At 45.2% G+C, this 15,986-nt stretch overlaps 1 protein-coding gene across 1 annotated transcript in view; it reads left to right on the top strand.

Moving 5' to 3' along the window:
• Window positions 1-7,253: 7,253 nt before the first annotated feature.
• Window positions 7,254-15,986, top strand: part of LSAMP (limbic system associated membrane protein) — a 990,094-nt gene continuing 981,361 nt past the window's right edge. The window contains exon 1 of the mRNA XM_071433325.1: window positions 7,254-7,689. Coding sequence (XP_071289426.1) covers window positions 7,623-7,689 — 67 coding nt within the window. The 5' untranslated portion in view covers window positions 7,254-7,622. The remainder of the gene's footprint in view (window positions 7,690-15,986) is intronic.

Raw genomic sequence — 15,986 nt, forward strand, 5'->3', positions numbered from 1 at the left:
TCTATCCACAGTAATTTCTGCACTGGAGCTGTTAAAAAAAAGGAACAAATTGGCTCTTCCACTAATCATAAAGCACTCCCCCAGTCCCAAATATCTTAAACAGCCAAACCCTTGCTTGCTCAAGCTTTCAAAAATAAAAACAAAATCATAAAAAATACATCCTTGTGAAGGAGACTGGGTCTGAAAACATAACCCTAAAAACATAATTTCAGGATGTTGTGAAACACTGCAAGGAGACTCTTGCAATGGGAATGCTCACATGGCTCAAACTCCAGCTGCCTTCCAGACTGCTGAGTATGGATGCCCTTAAATAAAAAAAAATCATAAAAAAAAATAAAAAAATATGCTGCTTTTCTGTATTTCTGTCTAGAAAACATCACACTGTTCAGCTATGTGCAGGTCAGCTCTGCAGACAGTGAGACTGATGTCATTTGCCTCCCATATCTCATTGGGTGATAAGTACAGACTTGACAGTCATTTCTTTGGGACCTTCTTGTGTCAGGTGGATGTGCTGGAGCTCAGTCAGGGAGGCACAGGCAGGAAATGGCTGCAATTTCCTTTCCTGCTTTGCCTAAACAACAAAGGACAAATTTCAGAGGTGCCTAGGCATAAGGCAGTCCTGTCTCTGAAGTCAACCCACAATTTATCTAGCAAAGCCAACAAGCCGTAGCCTGAAGATGGAAGTACCAGCTGGGGAGCCCGATGCTTGACTTGCTGGGACCATGGGTCAGGGAACTGGGCTGCAGCATCCAGCAGCTCCTCCCCGGCGGGCACAGAGCGTTAATGGAGGGAAGCACAAGGCCACCAGCTGTGACCAAAGATCTGAAAGGCAATGGCTGGGATAAAAGGGCTGCTTCTGGGTAGAGTGGGGTGGGCACTAGGAAAGCTGGGTGCTATGTCAAGGAAAGATCTGTGGTAGAGTATTGCCTGGGGGAATGTGCCCTGAGTCCCAGGAGGAGAGAGAAAGGTCTGCGCTGCCAGGCTCTGGTGGAGATTTAAAGACCAGGGGGCTGCAAAAACACTTCTTAAAAGGCTCTCTGTAGTGTTGAGGGATTCCTTGTGCCTCTGAGGAAGCCAGTTAGTACTGGCTGTGGCAAGGGTTTTGTGGTGTAACCGCCTCTCCCTTTGGATTGTGGATTCCCTGGTGCTCAAAGGAGCTGAACAGAATTATTATTTTTATTCCCGGCTTGAAAGAGCTGACTCTTTTCCCACAAAAAAACATGACAACTCAAAAAATTATCTGCCAAAGTTTGGGGATTTTTGGGTTTTTTTCCTGGGTGCTAGCCAATTTTCTTCTTCTTGTTGTCATTCACACTTGCAGATTTCCTGTAAAATCTTACAAATGTTGAAAGAGCGGAGGCCCTTTCTGCAGAACTTTGTGTGTGTATTTCCATAAAGGCTGGTTTCTACATGCCCGTGTTTCAGGCTTTCTCAGAGTGGCCTGGGTGAGGCTCCCCTTGGAGAAGGAGTTGGCACCATGGATACAGTGTGGTAGACATGCTGATAGCATCTGTCATGCCATTTATTTTATGTTCTAATTATGCGACAACGCCAATGTGTGAATGTATACTGCTGGCAAATGCTTTTTTGTGACGTATCCTTTTATGTGACCTAACTTGTAAAGGAGGTGGGTCTGCTAAGGCTGCTGCTAGAGGAACTCAGCCATTTGTGCTGTACCAGTTCATGCAACACATTTGTCTCCGAGAGTTCTGGGTTCAGTCCCCGCTGCGTCATTGCACCATTGTTGGAATTAAATGAAGGTTCTTTCCATCTCCTCCTTCTTCCCACTGCTCCTTGAGTGCTGTTGCTACCTCATTGGCTGGCTATTTCTGTGGATTTTCATCTTAGGGAATTGCTATGTAGTCATATGCAACCTTCCATAGTTGCTGGCCTGGCATTTATTTGATAAAAAAAGCTACTTTCAACTTGGAGTCTTGTGGAAACCCTGATGGAAAATCTTCCCCTTCAAGAAGCCTCAAGAAGACACTGCCTTATTTGATGAGTTTCACAGGAAGACAGTGGAGAAGAAAAGAGATGGGAACAGTAGTGGTGGGAGGCAAGAAGCTGAGAGAGGGAGAAGGTGGGAATATAGATGAGGAGTATGAGGTGGCAGAAAGGAAAGAACAGGTGGACAGTGTGGTTTGAGTAGGGTTGTCTTCTCTTGAATGTCCAGCTGAAGGCAAATGAGAAACACAAATGCTGTTTTCTCAGTCTACACAAAGGAGCTTAATCAGGTGTGAGACTATTTATCATGGTCTTGAGGCCCTTGCATCCCTTCTAAGAGAACTCACATTTCTGGACACTGCAGTCCTTGACCTTGGACGGTGGAGGGTTTCACAGAACCACATGACAAATGAGTATTTCTTGCAGATTGAACATCTCCTTCCACCCCCTTTGCCAAGATCACATGCAGTACATGCCACAGCACTCTTCTAAATCACACTGAAATGCACTATTTATCATGAGTGCACCAGTCCAAAGCCATGAAACACACAGATAAAACACTCAATAAAACAAGAAGTAATATACATACGTCTAAAACAGATATACATACACTAAAACACACAGAAAAGCCACTTCTGGGTAATATATGTCTCTTGCCTCCTGCTCACTTTACCAAGCTCTCTTAACTTGCAATTTCAGGAATACTCATTCTCTTATGTAAACCCTGCAAAATTTGCATTGTGTTTCCAATACTATTTCTATTACAGTAAAAAAACCACTAAGCCTTTTGTTAATGCAACATTACATTTGCACAGTTAAATAACAGTAATTTGAAAAAATCTGTAATAGAAAAGTTAAAAGTTCCTCCATCAACTTTAGCATGCCTGCTTGAGAAGTATTTAATGGTAGGTTTAGGATAGAAACTTGGAAGAGAAAATATTATGTGTGTGCTGCACAATCAAGTTAATATTGATATTGCTTGAAGTGACTAAAGCTAAGATGAAATAGAAATGGAAGTGTGAGTGCTTAAACAGTTAATTGCACAAAGCACATTTATTTATTAAAAATGGACAAGCATCCATGCTCGGTGCATCTAAATCCATTCACTCAGCCCTAATGAAACACTTTCACTATGCATTAAAAGTAGCTGGCTTTCAATCAATCAGAGCTCTGTCAGAATTCAACCTTTTTTTTTTTTCTTAATACAGGATTGTAGATGTGCTCTTCTTGGCATTTGAATACTGGGTGAAGTGGGAGGATTGCAGTAATTTAAAAAGAAAGGACTGAAGGATGAGGACTGCTGCGTGTTTGGGGTTTAGTTGGTTGTTTTGGTGGTGGTGTTGTTTTTTCCTCTTAATATTTGAGGGATTTAGGGAGAGTCGAGCGTAATTCTTGATTCAGATTTTGCCCTCACAATATGTAGGTAGCTGAGAGATTTGGCTAGAGGAAAATGGACTCACTTTTGGCCAGAGACCAATCCCAGAGAACTTCAGCCCACAGAATCTGATACTCCTGCTCATATTTAGCAGTCTAATGTCCCGAGTAACCCCATTGGTATGACTCAGCATGAGCAAGGCAGCCAAAATCCAGTCCTGAATGTTTTTGAAGGTTAGGAGTATGTCAAATACATTGTAAGAAAAAGCTGCTTCTCCTTTCAGTCATGCCAGCTTCTCCAGGGAAGTGTAAGATGCTGCTGCCTGAGAGAGTGCTGCTTCCTTTCTGTCATTTCTCTGGACTTGTAACTATCATGGCCTATTTTGGATGGGAACAACACTAGGTTCAGCATCATCTCACACACATCCCTATGGAATTTATGGAGCAGAGATACAGTCCTGCTATCATTTATTATTACTTATTAGAAAAAATAATGTTAATTATTATAATACATATAATATTGATTAATAATTAACACAAGACTAATTACTAGGCTATATTATTAATTACTAGAATCAATATAAATTGCTATCATAAGTGTTATAATAAATGTTGCGGCAATTCAGTACTTAAAGCGGGCCTGTGAGAAGGATGGGGACAAATTTTTAGCAGGGCAAGTTGCCATAGGACATGGGAAATGATTTAGATGAAAGGAGGGTTGATTTTGATTTTTTTTTTCAGGCCATGGCATATTCCTATCCAAAGTCTGAGATAATCATGTGCTTGAGAGCTGTGTATTATGAGATCATCCATGGGATCTGTAGGTAAAGCAGACTTTGAATGGTTGCATAATGATCTGGCTTAACTGGGAAGGCTTTGGGACCCTATGGGATTATGAGTAGGGCAGGTGGGAGGTGAGGTTATGGATGTGGCTGTGGGATAGGTGGCAGGTGAATTTTGGTGCCATATATGGGAGCTGAGGAGATTTGTGAAACAGTACAAATGCATATAATGCTGTATATTATATCAGGTGTAGATGGTGAGCACTGAGGTAATGGATCATAAAGGTATAGGACAACTGAAAAAACAAATGTTGAGCACATTAACAGTCGTGTGTCAGAAATTATTGCAATAATTTAAAAAGAAATTTATAGAGCTGGTGTAGTATTAAAGCATTGGCCTAGCTGGTCCCTGAACCTAAGCTAGATGTTTGGGAGGTTTTCTGCAAAAAACCCCCAAAACTCCTACTCCAAACCTACTAACTGATTGTCACCACTTGAATTTGGCATGCTAAGTTCCAAATGTATCTTGAGTGCCAAGTTTATTTTTGGCTGTGCTCTCTTTCAGACCATACTCTCTTGGTATCTGTGGTGGTTTGAGGCTGGCTGGCCTCCAGGTGCTCACCAAAGTTGCTCCATCACCTCTCCTCAGTTGGACAGGGGGATAAAAATACAGCAAAAAGCTTGTCAGGATAAGGATGGGGGGGATGACTCCTCAAGTACAGTTAGAGGCAAAACAGATTCAGCTTCAGAAAAATTCATTTAATTTGTTACCAATGAAATCAAAGCAGGATAATGAAAAGTAAACCTAAATCTTAAAATATCTTTCTCACTCCTCCCTTCCTCCTGGGCTTAACTTCATACCTCATTTTCTCTCCCTCCTCCCTTGCAGTGGTACAGGGGAACAGGGATTGGGGACTGAGATCTCTCCATCACACTTCTCTGTGCTGCTCCTCCTGCCTCAGAGAGAGGCTCCTCGCACTCTTCTGCTCCAGTGTGGGCTCCCTCCCACAGGAGACAGTCTCCATGAACTTCTCCAACATGAGTCCTTCCCACAGGCAGCACTTCTTCATGAACTGCTCCAGTGTGGCTTCCCCACAACATCACAGGTCCTGCCAGGAGGTTGCTGCAGTGTGGGCTTCCCATGGGGTCACAGCCTCCTTTGGGCATCCACCTCCTCCAGAAAGGGGTCCTCCATGGGCTGCAGGTGGATAACTGATCTATCCTGAACCTCCATGGTCTTCATCCTGGGCTGCAAGAGAATCTCTGCTCCAGTGTCTGTAGCACTTCCTCCCCATCCTTCTCCACCACCCTTGGTGTCTGCAGGGCTATTTCTCTCTCATATTCTCACTCCTCTCTCCTGGCTGCTGTTACACAGCTTTCACCCCCTTCTTAAATACATTATCCCAGAGGTGTTAGTACCATTGCTGATAGTACACTTGGATTTGGCCTGTGGTGGGTTTGTCTTGCAGCTGCCCGGCCTTGGCCCTGTCAGACACAGAGGAAGCTTCTGGCAGCTTCTCACAGAAGCAGCCCACTTACCAAAACCTTGCCATGCAGACCCAATACAGTATCAGAGCATGAAAACCATCTGAAATGGTTTCAGAAAAAAGAAGCATGCTCCTCACTGACTAGAGTCAGTTGACCTTAGTGCACTCTAATATTTTTAGTTTGATTTCCTTGGGAAGTAAAGCCTAGCTGAGAGTACATGTGTATCTGTTTGTCCATATGTTCTTCCTCCTAAGGAACCAATTTCAACCACATTTAAAAGAGGGTGGAAGGCTAAAAAGTAAATTATTCTTGTATGTCTCTTAAGAACTGGCGATTAGGTAATGCTCCAATCCCTCCCTAGTGAAAAACCCGAGAATTATGTAGGTGGTACATGGCAGTAGCCAACCAGGCTAAGGCAAGAGGTGTCTTGCATTTTGTCTTTCATTTTGGTCCACTAGGGAGGAAGACTGGCCATAGCATGGATTTCTTCTTCCTACAGAAGATGTCACAGGGGATATGATGGGTTCTGGCTTTTATTAGGGCAGAGGGATTCTTGAGTCAGCAGACAGGAACCCACGGGGAGGGAGGCTAGGTGCGCTCTGTTCACAGAACAGCTTGCTCTCTACAGCAGTCCAATAAGAAACACTTCTGGAATGACATCATTAGTGATGAGAATCCTACAGACCTTTCCTACATGGGGACCCTCACCTTTGCTCACCCACACCCTCAATGTGTAAATTGAAAATTAGCGTCCTTTAGTGTTGGCATCCTCGTAGGCTGCCTGGTGACCACAATGAAGTGCACAATGTGGCCTGAAGAGGGACCACAGGGCTGTCTGGGCAGTCCAGCTGGGCTGTCACACTGTGTCCCAGGGACTGGCCTCGGAAGTTGTGCACTCACACTGCCTCCACATTCCCAGCTGTGAAAGGACACCCTTTGTGAAATGCCTGGAGAGTGACTGATAAAAAGCCCTGAATGTTAAGCAGTACTTTTTTACTGGTGTTCTTCTAACTGGAGGCCATGATTTTAGGGGGAAATAGAGCTACATGAGCCAATTACTCCTTGAGGAAAAAAGTTTGTGCTACATATGGCAGGTAGAACCTGTATTTGAAGGAAGGGCAGTGAGGGAAGCAAGGTTGCTTTTCAAGCTGGATTTCCATTACAGAAGGATTCTTTTTGGTCCCTCTGAAATTGCATAGAAGTCACAGGAGATCCAGGAAAGATTAATGCAGACTGATGCTTGCTATTTTTTCCTGGAGGACTTGGCAGCTCTGTAATTACAGTCAGTGCGTCTGAATCTCCCTCTGGCCCCTGTGTACTGCCCGGCAGTGACACCAGCATCAGAGAGACCTTTGCTTCAGAATTTGTCAAGCAGAACTCTGCCGAGAAACCAAACCTGCCCTGCTGTGCCTCTTGCTGTGGTGATGAGGAATATTCCTTCGCTGAATATCCTCCCTGTGTGCACTGGAGCTGGAACCCCAGGGACTCTTGAGCCTGGAATGGCTCATAGACTGTGATCCAAGAGATACATTTGTAGAGGAATGAGGGAACCATATTTCTATAGCATAATGTATATATATTTATATATATAAAAATGAAATAAATGAGCTGGCTTGCAACACTAGGTGGCAGAGGTGGGATCTCTTCTGCTCTGAGCGCTGTCCTATAAGGCATTGCTTGTTTAAGTACAGTCGCATTTAGTTGGAGCTGCAGGAGAGAGACAGAGAGATTCTCTGTGTTTACAGCCAGTCCAGGCTACGGTGGAGCATCCAACCTGGCCCCCCCTTTCTCCAGCACTTGAAGGGGAGAGTGAGAGGTTATTTGGGAATCTGGCCACCGCGGGTCAGCTTGCGCTGCGACTGGATTGTCAGAGCTGGCAAAGCAGAGCCCAGAGGGACTGAAGGGAGACACGAATCCCATTTTCTTTGAGAGGAGCGAAGAGGGAAAAAAAAAAAAAAGATAAATTGAGAGAGAGAGACAGAAGCGAAGAGACGGAGAAAAAGGCAGAGGAAGCGGAGCGAGTGAGAGAGAAGCATGAGGACCTACTGGCTGCACAGTATCTGGGTGCTGGGATTCTTCCTGTCCCTCTTCTCCTTGCAAGGTATGTGCTGAGTTCTTTCTCGCAACCTCCTCAAACCCTTCTGCTTTAATTGAGGCTGATGGACTGAGGATGGCCTGAAACATGGAGCTGGAAGCTGGAGCTTCCTCTCCCCCCCTTTTCCCCTCCGAACCTTCCCCCCCCCTTGCCTCAGGAAATAAGCCAAGGAGAGATCTCTGCTGGTGAATCCTATGGTTAGAGGACACTGCATGTGACTGACTTTGCTGCTGTATTTATGCTTTTGCAGAGGGGGAGTTGGTGGGGGGAGAACAGTTAAGATTTGCAAAGGAAAAGAGTGGTGGGTAGAGGTGGGTATCCCCTCCATCCACAGCCGCTGTTTCTCAGCACTTTGGGTCACAAGTACTGATTCTCCTCAATTCTTTACCTTCCTGAGGAGATAAGTGTTAAGTTTCTTTTGGGGCTTTTTGTTTGTTTGTTTGTTTTGTTTTGTTTTGTGGGTTTTTTATTATTTTTATTTTGGTTTTGTCCAGAGAGGGGGAGGTTAGAGGAATCTCTATGCCTCTGGTCTGTCTGAGAAAACACTATGTCCTTCCCCTCTATGCCAGGAGGAAAAAAAAAAAAAAAAAGAGAGAGAGAGTGATGGAGGAAAGACAGGAGATGAAAATTTGTTGGGCTTGGGGTTTTGTTCAGTGGAGAATTGCCAGCTGGGTTTCTTGCTTAAGAGCCAAGTGTGAGTATGGAATTTAGTTCGAAGTGATGACAGGCATGCTAGCTGGTTTTGAGATGCTTTCTGTAAACAGGAGTTAAGGGTTAATGCATTCCATGCTGTATGTATTAATACATGTCACACATGTACATATAATCATAGCCTTCAAAATTGCAGCTTGTGCATGATCCAGACTCACTCACATCAGTGGTCCTTCCTGAACACACACACACACACACACACACACACACACACACACACACTCTCAGGGATATAGCACGGAAGATGAATAAACTCACTCTGGCACATACAGTTCTAGCTTCCTAGCACATGCAATTCCTGGAGAGTCTGCTTCTCTTGTGTTCACGTTCTCCCTTCCCCTTTCCCCCCTCCCTCTTTCGAGCCTCCATCCTGAACACTTGTGTTCGAGGTTGCTTGCATATTAAAATCCCTTGCCTGTCCTGCTGCACTAGCATTGTAAGCCTGTGTGCACACATATACACACACATAGGTGAAAATATAACTAAAGAACATAGATGTACTCTATCTGGCCTACTCTGTGCCTCACAGTCTTGCATTTGCAGTGAGCTGCACCCTTAGAGGGTATCTCGCTCACACACGGCTTTTTTCACAGTGCTTTTTTCTCACTCCTGTACATATTAGTGCAGGAGTGCCGTGCATGGAGATATGCCAGTCACAGCTTCCTCACTTCCCCTCAGCTCCTACTTTTACACACAGTCTTGCATGTACTGTTCTCTTCTATTTTGTGTCTACTAAGCAAATTCCCATACAGGCAGGCTCCCTGTCACACACACGCTTTCTATTGCAGCCTCACACCTGTCACTCCTGCAAGCCCTCACTATGGAATCCTTCATTTTTGCCACCTTCTCACATTTGCTGAGTGCTCCTTTTCATACAGTCTCACTTCTCCCATTTCTGGGTCTCGTACACATGCTTTTCACTGTCACATATTTTCTCTCAATTTACATTCTCTGAAGTCTGGACTGTGAATCCAACACCAGCACCTTCCAGCTGACTTCCTTCCTTGCTGTGAAGTGGCTATTTCTGACAGGGAAGGAGGATTTTTCTCAGCACACAGGTTGTACATGGGGTAAGAGGAGAATGAGTACCTGTGTAGCATAAGTAGATAACGCCAGCAATGAAGTTGTGTAGCTTGGTGTGAACTTCGCCCTGCTCTGGAGGATTAGACAGAGAACTGTCAAGAAAGACGGACATTGGCAAGTCGTGTTGACTCTGAGCATTGCCTGCCTGTCTGATGCACACTTCCTAGCCTGTAGACCACGGCGCTCGCTCCATGCAGTGTTTTCAAGTCACAAGCCTTCCCTGAGTTGTGACCAGAGCATCCTGATGCCAGCACAGCCAGGGGCTGTTTTAGTCCATCCTTATAGCTGGAGCCTATGCCAGGCTACGGGCACGGACAGTTTTTACCTTCTGTTTTAGTGAGTTAGGATTGCCACTGTAGTATCAGCCACATTTTGAAGGCTTCAGGGAAGGTCTTTTGAGGTCTGTATTATCACATACCCTCTAAAAAGGCAGAGGCAACACAGCTGCCCTCCCTAGGTTTTGCAATGGGATAGGGTGGTGTGGTGGCGTATGAGTATTTGCAAACCTTTTTGCTGCTTTTTCGACTGCTCCCAAACTTCTGGCATGATATAAACCAGAGCACTGCTGGATCTAGTTTCATAGCCAGCAGTAATTTCCCTTCTCCAATGTGAAGAGGGAGAGAATGGGGAGGCAGGAATACTGGGGCTGCATGGGAGGAGTAGAACACTGCCTGCAACAAGCCTGAAGATATTTGATGGAGTTAAAAAGGGGTGGGAAAATATTGTGCCCTTAAACAGACCAAACAAACCAACACAACCTCCCCACAATATTTATTTCAAATTAATTATTTTTCACTGAAAGCTGTGGTAACAAGCCTTGAACGCTTCTCTAACCCTGCTGAGCACAACTCTGTGGAGCTCTTACCCCAGGCAGCGGCAGTATTGGCTTTGGCAGGCAGTGACCCCGCTCAGAGACCTTTGAGCGCGCATCCCTCCAGAGCCGGGCGGCTGAGCCTACACCTCTGCGAGCCACCCAAAACTTGGCCGTGCCCTCTCTCCCCTTTTCCTCGCCGTCCACTTGGGGGTGTACCGCTGACCGCAAAAGCAGCTCCTTGTCTTTCTCCGCTCTCCCAGAGCCAGCAGGCGCGGGGGAGAAGGGGAGCATCGCCGCTGGCACTGCCGGGCCGAGCCGAGGCTGAATAGCAGCGCTGGGGCTGCGGGGGGAGCGCAGCTGAGCCTGGCAGGAGAGCGAGGGGCTCCGGTGCCAAGCGGCCAGCGCAGGCTGCCGCCCCCAGCGCCTCTGCTCTGCCAGGCGGGATGCAAAGGGCTCTGTGCCTGCCTGCCCGCCTCAGGGGCTTTGGCACAGCTCCAGCCTTTGCTCCTTACCCCCTAGGTGAGATGCTCCAAGTCCTGCACAGAGGATTCCCCCCCGCCATCACTCTGTTTCCTCATTTTGGTGGCTCAGGATTCTTGCATTTCTCTGCTGCTGCACTTCCAGCCATCCCTGGGAGGCAGGTGGCTCGGAGGCGGGATGGATGTTCCTCGTGCATGGTGCACTGGCCTTCCTGCCCTGTGGGGGCTGGAGGAATAAAAGTACCTACACACCCCAGCACTGCTGGTGGGTGGGATTTTATAGTGGCATGGTGCAGCTCTTCCCTCGAATGGATTCGTTTCTTAGCACAATGTGCCCCACAGCATCTGAGAGATATCAGATTGTTGAAATGGATCGTAAAGCTGAATTTTTCTTTTCCTTTTTTTTCCCCAAGTCAAAAATGGGTGCATGAGTATGGGGTAGAGAAGCAAATGATTAGGGTCTATTAAAAAATTGCATTTAGATAATTTAGAAGAATTTTGTGTTGATGTTTGCACTTTCACTTACTATTACTCTTACTTAGCTGTCAATATGAAAATTAATTTTTATTTCCTCACCCTGAGCATTTTATTTAAAAAAATGAATGCCTTGACAAATTATACATTTCCTTTAGCATTGCTTTAAGTTGAAAATTCTTCTAAACAAATTCTGTGTTGAAAAATAGCAGCTGTTTAAAATCAGCAATTTGCAAAATCCCAGCTTGCTTTAATGAACCTCCCTGACAACCCCACCTAATTGGTTAATTGTAAAAGACTTTGTGTTTAGAAAAAAAAAAAAAAAAAAAAAGAAAAAAAAAAAGAAAAGAAAAAAAAAAAAGTAAGATACCTCCACAGCCAGTTTAGTGGAGTGGATGGTTTAGGAAAGGACACGCTGAACTGGCCTGCATAGTCCTGGCAACATTTATAACATTTATTTATAACATATTTCTTGAGCTGCTCAAGGGTGTTCTTAAATGAGGAATGAGTCTGATGAAAGCAATCATGGAAACAGTTGGGTATGTGGTGCAGGCTGCTTTAGGTTGGTCCACAGCACAAATATTATCTGTAGAGTCTCGTGTTTTGTAACGTCACTGGGCAATGCGGGTGTGAGAAATGATGTGTTTGTTACTGGGTGAGGTGTGTGCAATCTGTGGGGATGGAAGTGTGCACCCCAGTGTGCCTGTGCTGAGAATGTGTAATAGATGGGGAGCAGGGAGGGAGCAGCAGCAAGGTGAGTGTGAGTGTGACACTGTGGTGGATGAGGAAGAGCACGGGGCCATTGTGATGCAGTTGGATTACATTGAGATACTGCCAACTGGAGAGGAAAAAAAAGGCTTTTCCTGCTCGCCTAAATATACTTTTCTTCCTATCTTTTTCCAGTTCTACCTTCTTGAGTAAGGCAAGGGAAGCTCTCACAGGCTGGACTGTATTGATGAAGAGACAACTCACTCAGCTGCCTTGCATTCTCTTAAATGATGAAGAGGTTTAATACATGAAACAATATACTTTTCTTGTAGGCTTAGGACAGGGGAGAAGTAGAGAAGGCTTTTTATCTGCAAACAGGGAGCATTGAAAACATATCCCAAGTGTTTCTTCCACTTCTATTCAGTGATTGCTGACCATAATAATCAATAATTATACAAGTAAGAACCCATTTCCTCTAGCTGTTATGAATCTCAGCACTCAGCTACCTGCTCAGAGGGCTTTGTTATGATAAGTAAAAATTTGCTTCATCTTTTATTCTCAGATATCTTTTCTCACACAAGAGTTTTACTAGTTCTGTAACAAAGAACCCAGTTCCCAATGTTTTTGGGCACTCCATTTTAGCCTTGGAGCACACTTATGTGTACGCTGATGGTCTGAGGAGGAGATGTTCTCTTTTATAGTTACTCTTTTTACTTTTTTCTTCACTAGCAACAGAGCTCCTTCCAGTCAGGGTGAGGAATACAGCTGCTCTCATCCTAGGCTGCTGGCAGAGCCAGTGCTCTAGGAATGCACACCCTTTCTGTGTGCTGGCTGTGCCTCCTGTGAGCCAAGGCCCTGGCCTTGCTGGTGGGGCCAGGACCCTTCCCCCAGCAGATTTACCCTGTGCAAGGCTGAGTTGCTTAGGATGGGGTTAGACCAGGGGTGGTGATGTATTGGACTGGGTTAGACCAGGGATGGTGATGTCCAGGTCCCAGGGCAGAGCTGGGTGTTGTGTGCAGCTGCCTGGAGAGGATGCTGAGGCTGGGCTGGTGATGGGGAGCTGTATCCCTGCTTGCTTCCCTGTGTGCTGAGAAGAAAGGACAGCTGGCAAAAGCTGATGAAGAGTGAGGGCAAGGGACATTGTTTTTTCTGGGCACATCAGAACGTCTGATGGGTTTTTCTGTGGAAGAGGATCAGCTGAGGTGTCTGTCTCTGCTGTCTGACAGAGGTTGTTAAAGGACTGAATGATTTGAGTGAAGTCTATAATGGTACCAGACAAAGATATCCAGGAGGAGTCTGGAGAAAATCTTTCATGTGTGCCTTTGAACATGGGGACATGTGTTTTGCCAAATATCATCTCCTTTGTGCACAGGGTGCTGCTGGAAGGATGCAGAATTTTACTGTCTGTGGTCCCTAAAAGAAGCATGAACCTTTGCTTTGGTACTCCCTTTTCCTTAAAAAGGTGCATAACAGTTTCATTTGCTGCTCATACTAAATGAGCAATGATTTTGGCAGCTAATGTACTCTTCCTGCTGTCAATGCATCCATAATAAAACCAGAAATATCAAGCACAGCACAGACCATCCTGTCCCACTCTGAGAGGGAGCTAAGGACATGTGTAGGTGAGTTTGTGAGACACAGCCCTCTCCTGGTGTCAGCAAAGGGCACACATCCTTGCAATCAGCATGGAAGGGGGAAAAATGCTTGGAGTACATGATTCTTACAGGCACAGGATAAAGAAGCCCAGGTTTGATTCTGTGCTGTGCCATTGCACAGTGGTGCTTTGGCTGATGCTGAATTTCCAGGAAGGTGAGGCATTTCCTTGTGAGGCAGCCCTCCAGTAGGTTACCTGCCTGTGTGGCAGCATTGCCCTGCTCATCTGCAAGGAAGGAAAAGGAAAAGCACTACAAGGGCTGCTACCCTAAGTTTTCTGAGCCTAAGGAGTATTCTGTCCCACAGTGAAGTCTTGCTGACCATATCTGCTGTTTTCATGTTCCTGGGGAAGAAATTCTGCATAACTACATGCTGAGGGTAAAGGGCCCTCTACACTAGACATGCTTATTGGTCACCCACAAGCATAAAATAGGATTTTTCCGTGGTTGTCATCTATAGAGGTAGTGGCCTTTGGATGATACCTCTGAAAGGAGATGATTTTCCAGGCAATGCGAGGGTACACATGTCCAATTAAGGCAGGTTGGTGTGTTGTAGTTTTGGTTTTGTTTGTTTTTGGTTTGTTTGGTTTTTTTTTTTGGTTTTTTTTTTGGTTTTTTTTTTTAGGACTGGTTTGTTTTATTAAAAAAAAAAAAAAAACTATGAGAAGGCAGGCTTCAGAGGAGGGGCTTTGGCTTAAAGCAAAGGTGAGTGTGATCACAGCTGTGGGCTCACAGTCTGGCTTTTGCAGTCCCTAGGTCATATAAAGCATCCAAAGGAAACTCAGTTGTTGAAATTCATTCCTTTCCCTAGAGTTTGCCTCTGTGTCACCTCATGGATGTAGGTTTCTGCATTTCTTTCTGGTTTGGCTGAGCTCTCCCACAAAAAAGGGTGTCCCCTTCCTTTTTCTGGTGATGGTGATTGTGCTGCTGGGAGGGGGAAGATGTGGCAGGCAGGTCATGAGCACTGGCATGAGGAAGGCAGCAAGAAAGGAGACAAACGAAAGGCTGTGGGCCTTTCCAACTGGGAAATCAATAGCATATGAGTATGCAATGTAAGTGTGTAATCACAGCTCCCTCCCCTCTGCCCCAAAGCACTTACATTGATGGGGAGTTGCAGGCCAGAACCAATTAATCCTTGCAACCTGCTAGGACAATAACTATTAATATTCTTCTGCATGTACTCTGGTTGCTGCACCTGCTTGAAGCCTGGCTGTGCTTGACCCTCAGCAGCTGACCCAAAGCTCCACCAAGGGAGCAAGACTCTCTGATCACGAGCTCTGCAGCCACTGCACTGTTACCTGACTTGCCCCTGTGGGTGTTGGAGAGGCTGACTGCGGGGATGTGTACTTGAATGTCCGAAAAAGGAGGGATTTGCTGGTAAGGTTTTGCCTTATGCAGGAAGGAGGGGTTATTTAAAGGGGCATCTGTGGAATTTTTGAAGTGTAAATGCATTTAGACTTTTCTCATGCTGGTACACCTTCATATAATGAAGCATTTACTCTTTGCCTTATAAAGGTACTTTGTACAATGGGATCAAAACATCCAGTTTTATTTGTGCCTCTATACATGATCTGTGTATAAAGGTATGGCCTTTGAATAGATCTTCCTTGGCTTTTGGGAAGGTGTATGTATGGAATAGAAGATTATATATACGCACATATATATATATATGCTTGTGACAGAAAATGCACAAGTTGTGTGGTAAAGATGCTTGAGAAATGTTAACAAATCTGGTCCAGAGTTGTGTTTTGTGCAAGGGACTTGTCATGAATGTTAGTGCAGGAGGTGAATGCAGCCTGATTGCTGATAGGAATGTCTGTGTAGCTATGTGTGCTTTTGGAGTGACCATTATTCATAGTGCATTTGCATCCTATCTTGACATGGCAAGAGATTATTGCAGTGAAACAGAATTGTTTCCGTGGCTTGGCTACCCCTCCTCATCTTTCTGTGATAGCCTCAGTGTAAGGTGGCAACTTAGTCACACTTCAGTCACCTGGGCAGGAAAAATGGCCTAGAGAGTGGAAAGGACATGTTTGATTCCTACACTTTCATGGGAGAGTTTCTGGGAATAGAAGGAAGAAGATGAAAGGAGGCTTTCTTACATGCACAAGTTGCATTGTTTTTTATTTAGACCAACATGTTCAAAAATCGTACAACCCAACTGAACCCACCTTCCTTGTGTAGTTATGCTACATTATGAGCTGGATGCAGCCTGAAGCAGTAAAATCAGCAACTTTGTACTCTGGCTGTTACCTTCATTAACACAGCCTTGCTGATTTAACCTCCTCAACAGCACAGGCTCTGTCCAGCGTGGCTGTGTTCTGTCCAGTCTCAGTTTGGGTAGCTGAACAAGATAGACCTGCCTGGGCATGCCCTCATGAG

Source organism: Agelaius tricolor, unplaced genomic scaffold (assembly GCF_023055355.1).
Source record: "Agelaius tricolor isolate 1412-34295 unplaced genomic scaffold, bAgeTri1.0.p SCAF_9, whole genome shotgun sequence".
Lineage (NCBI taxonomy): Eukaryota > Metazoa > Chordata > Aves > Passeriformes > Icteridae > Agelaius > Agelaius tricolor.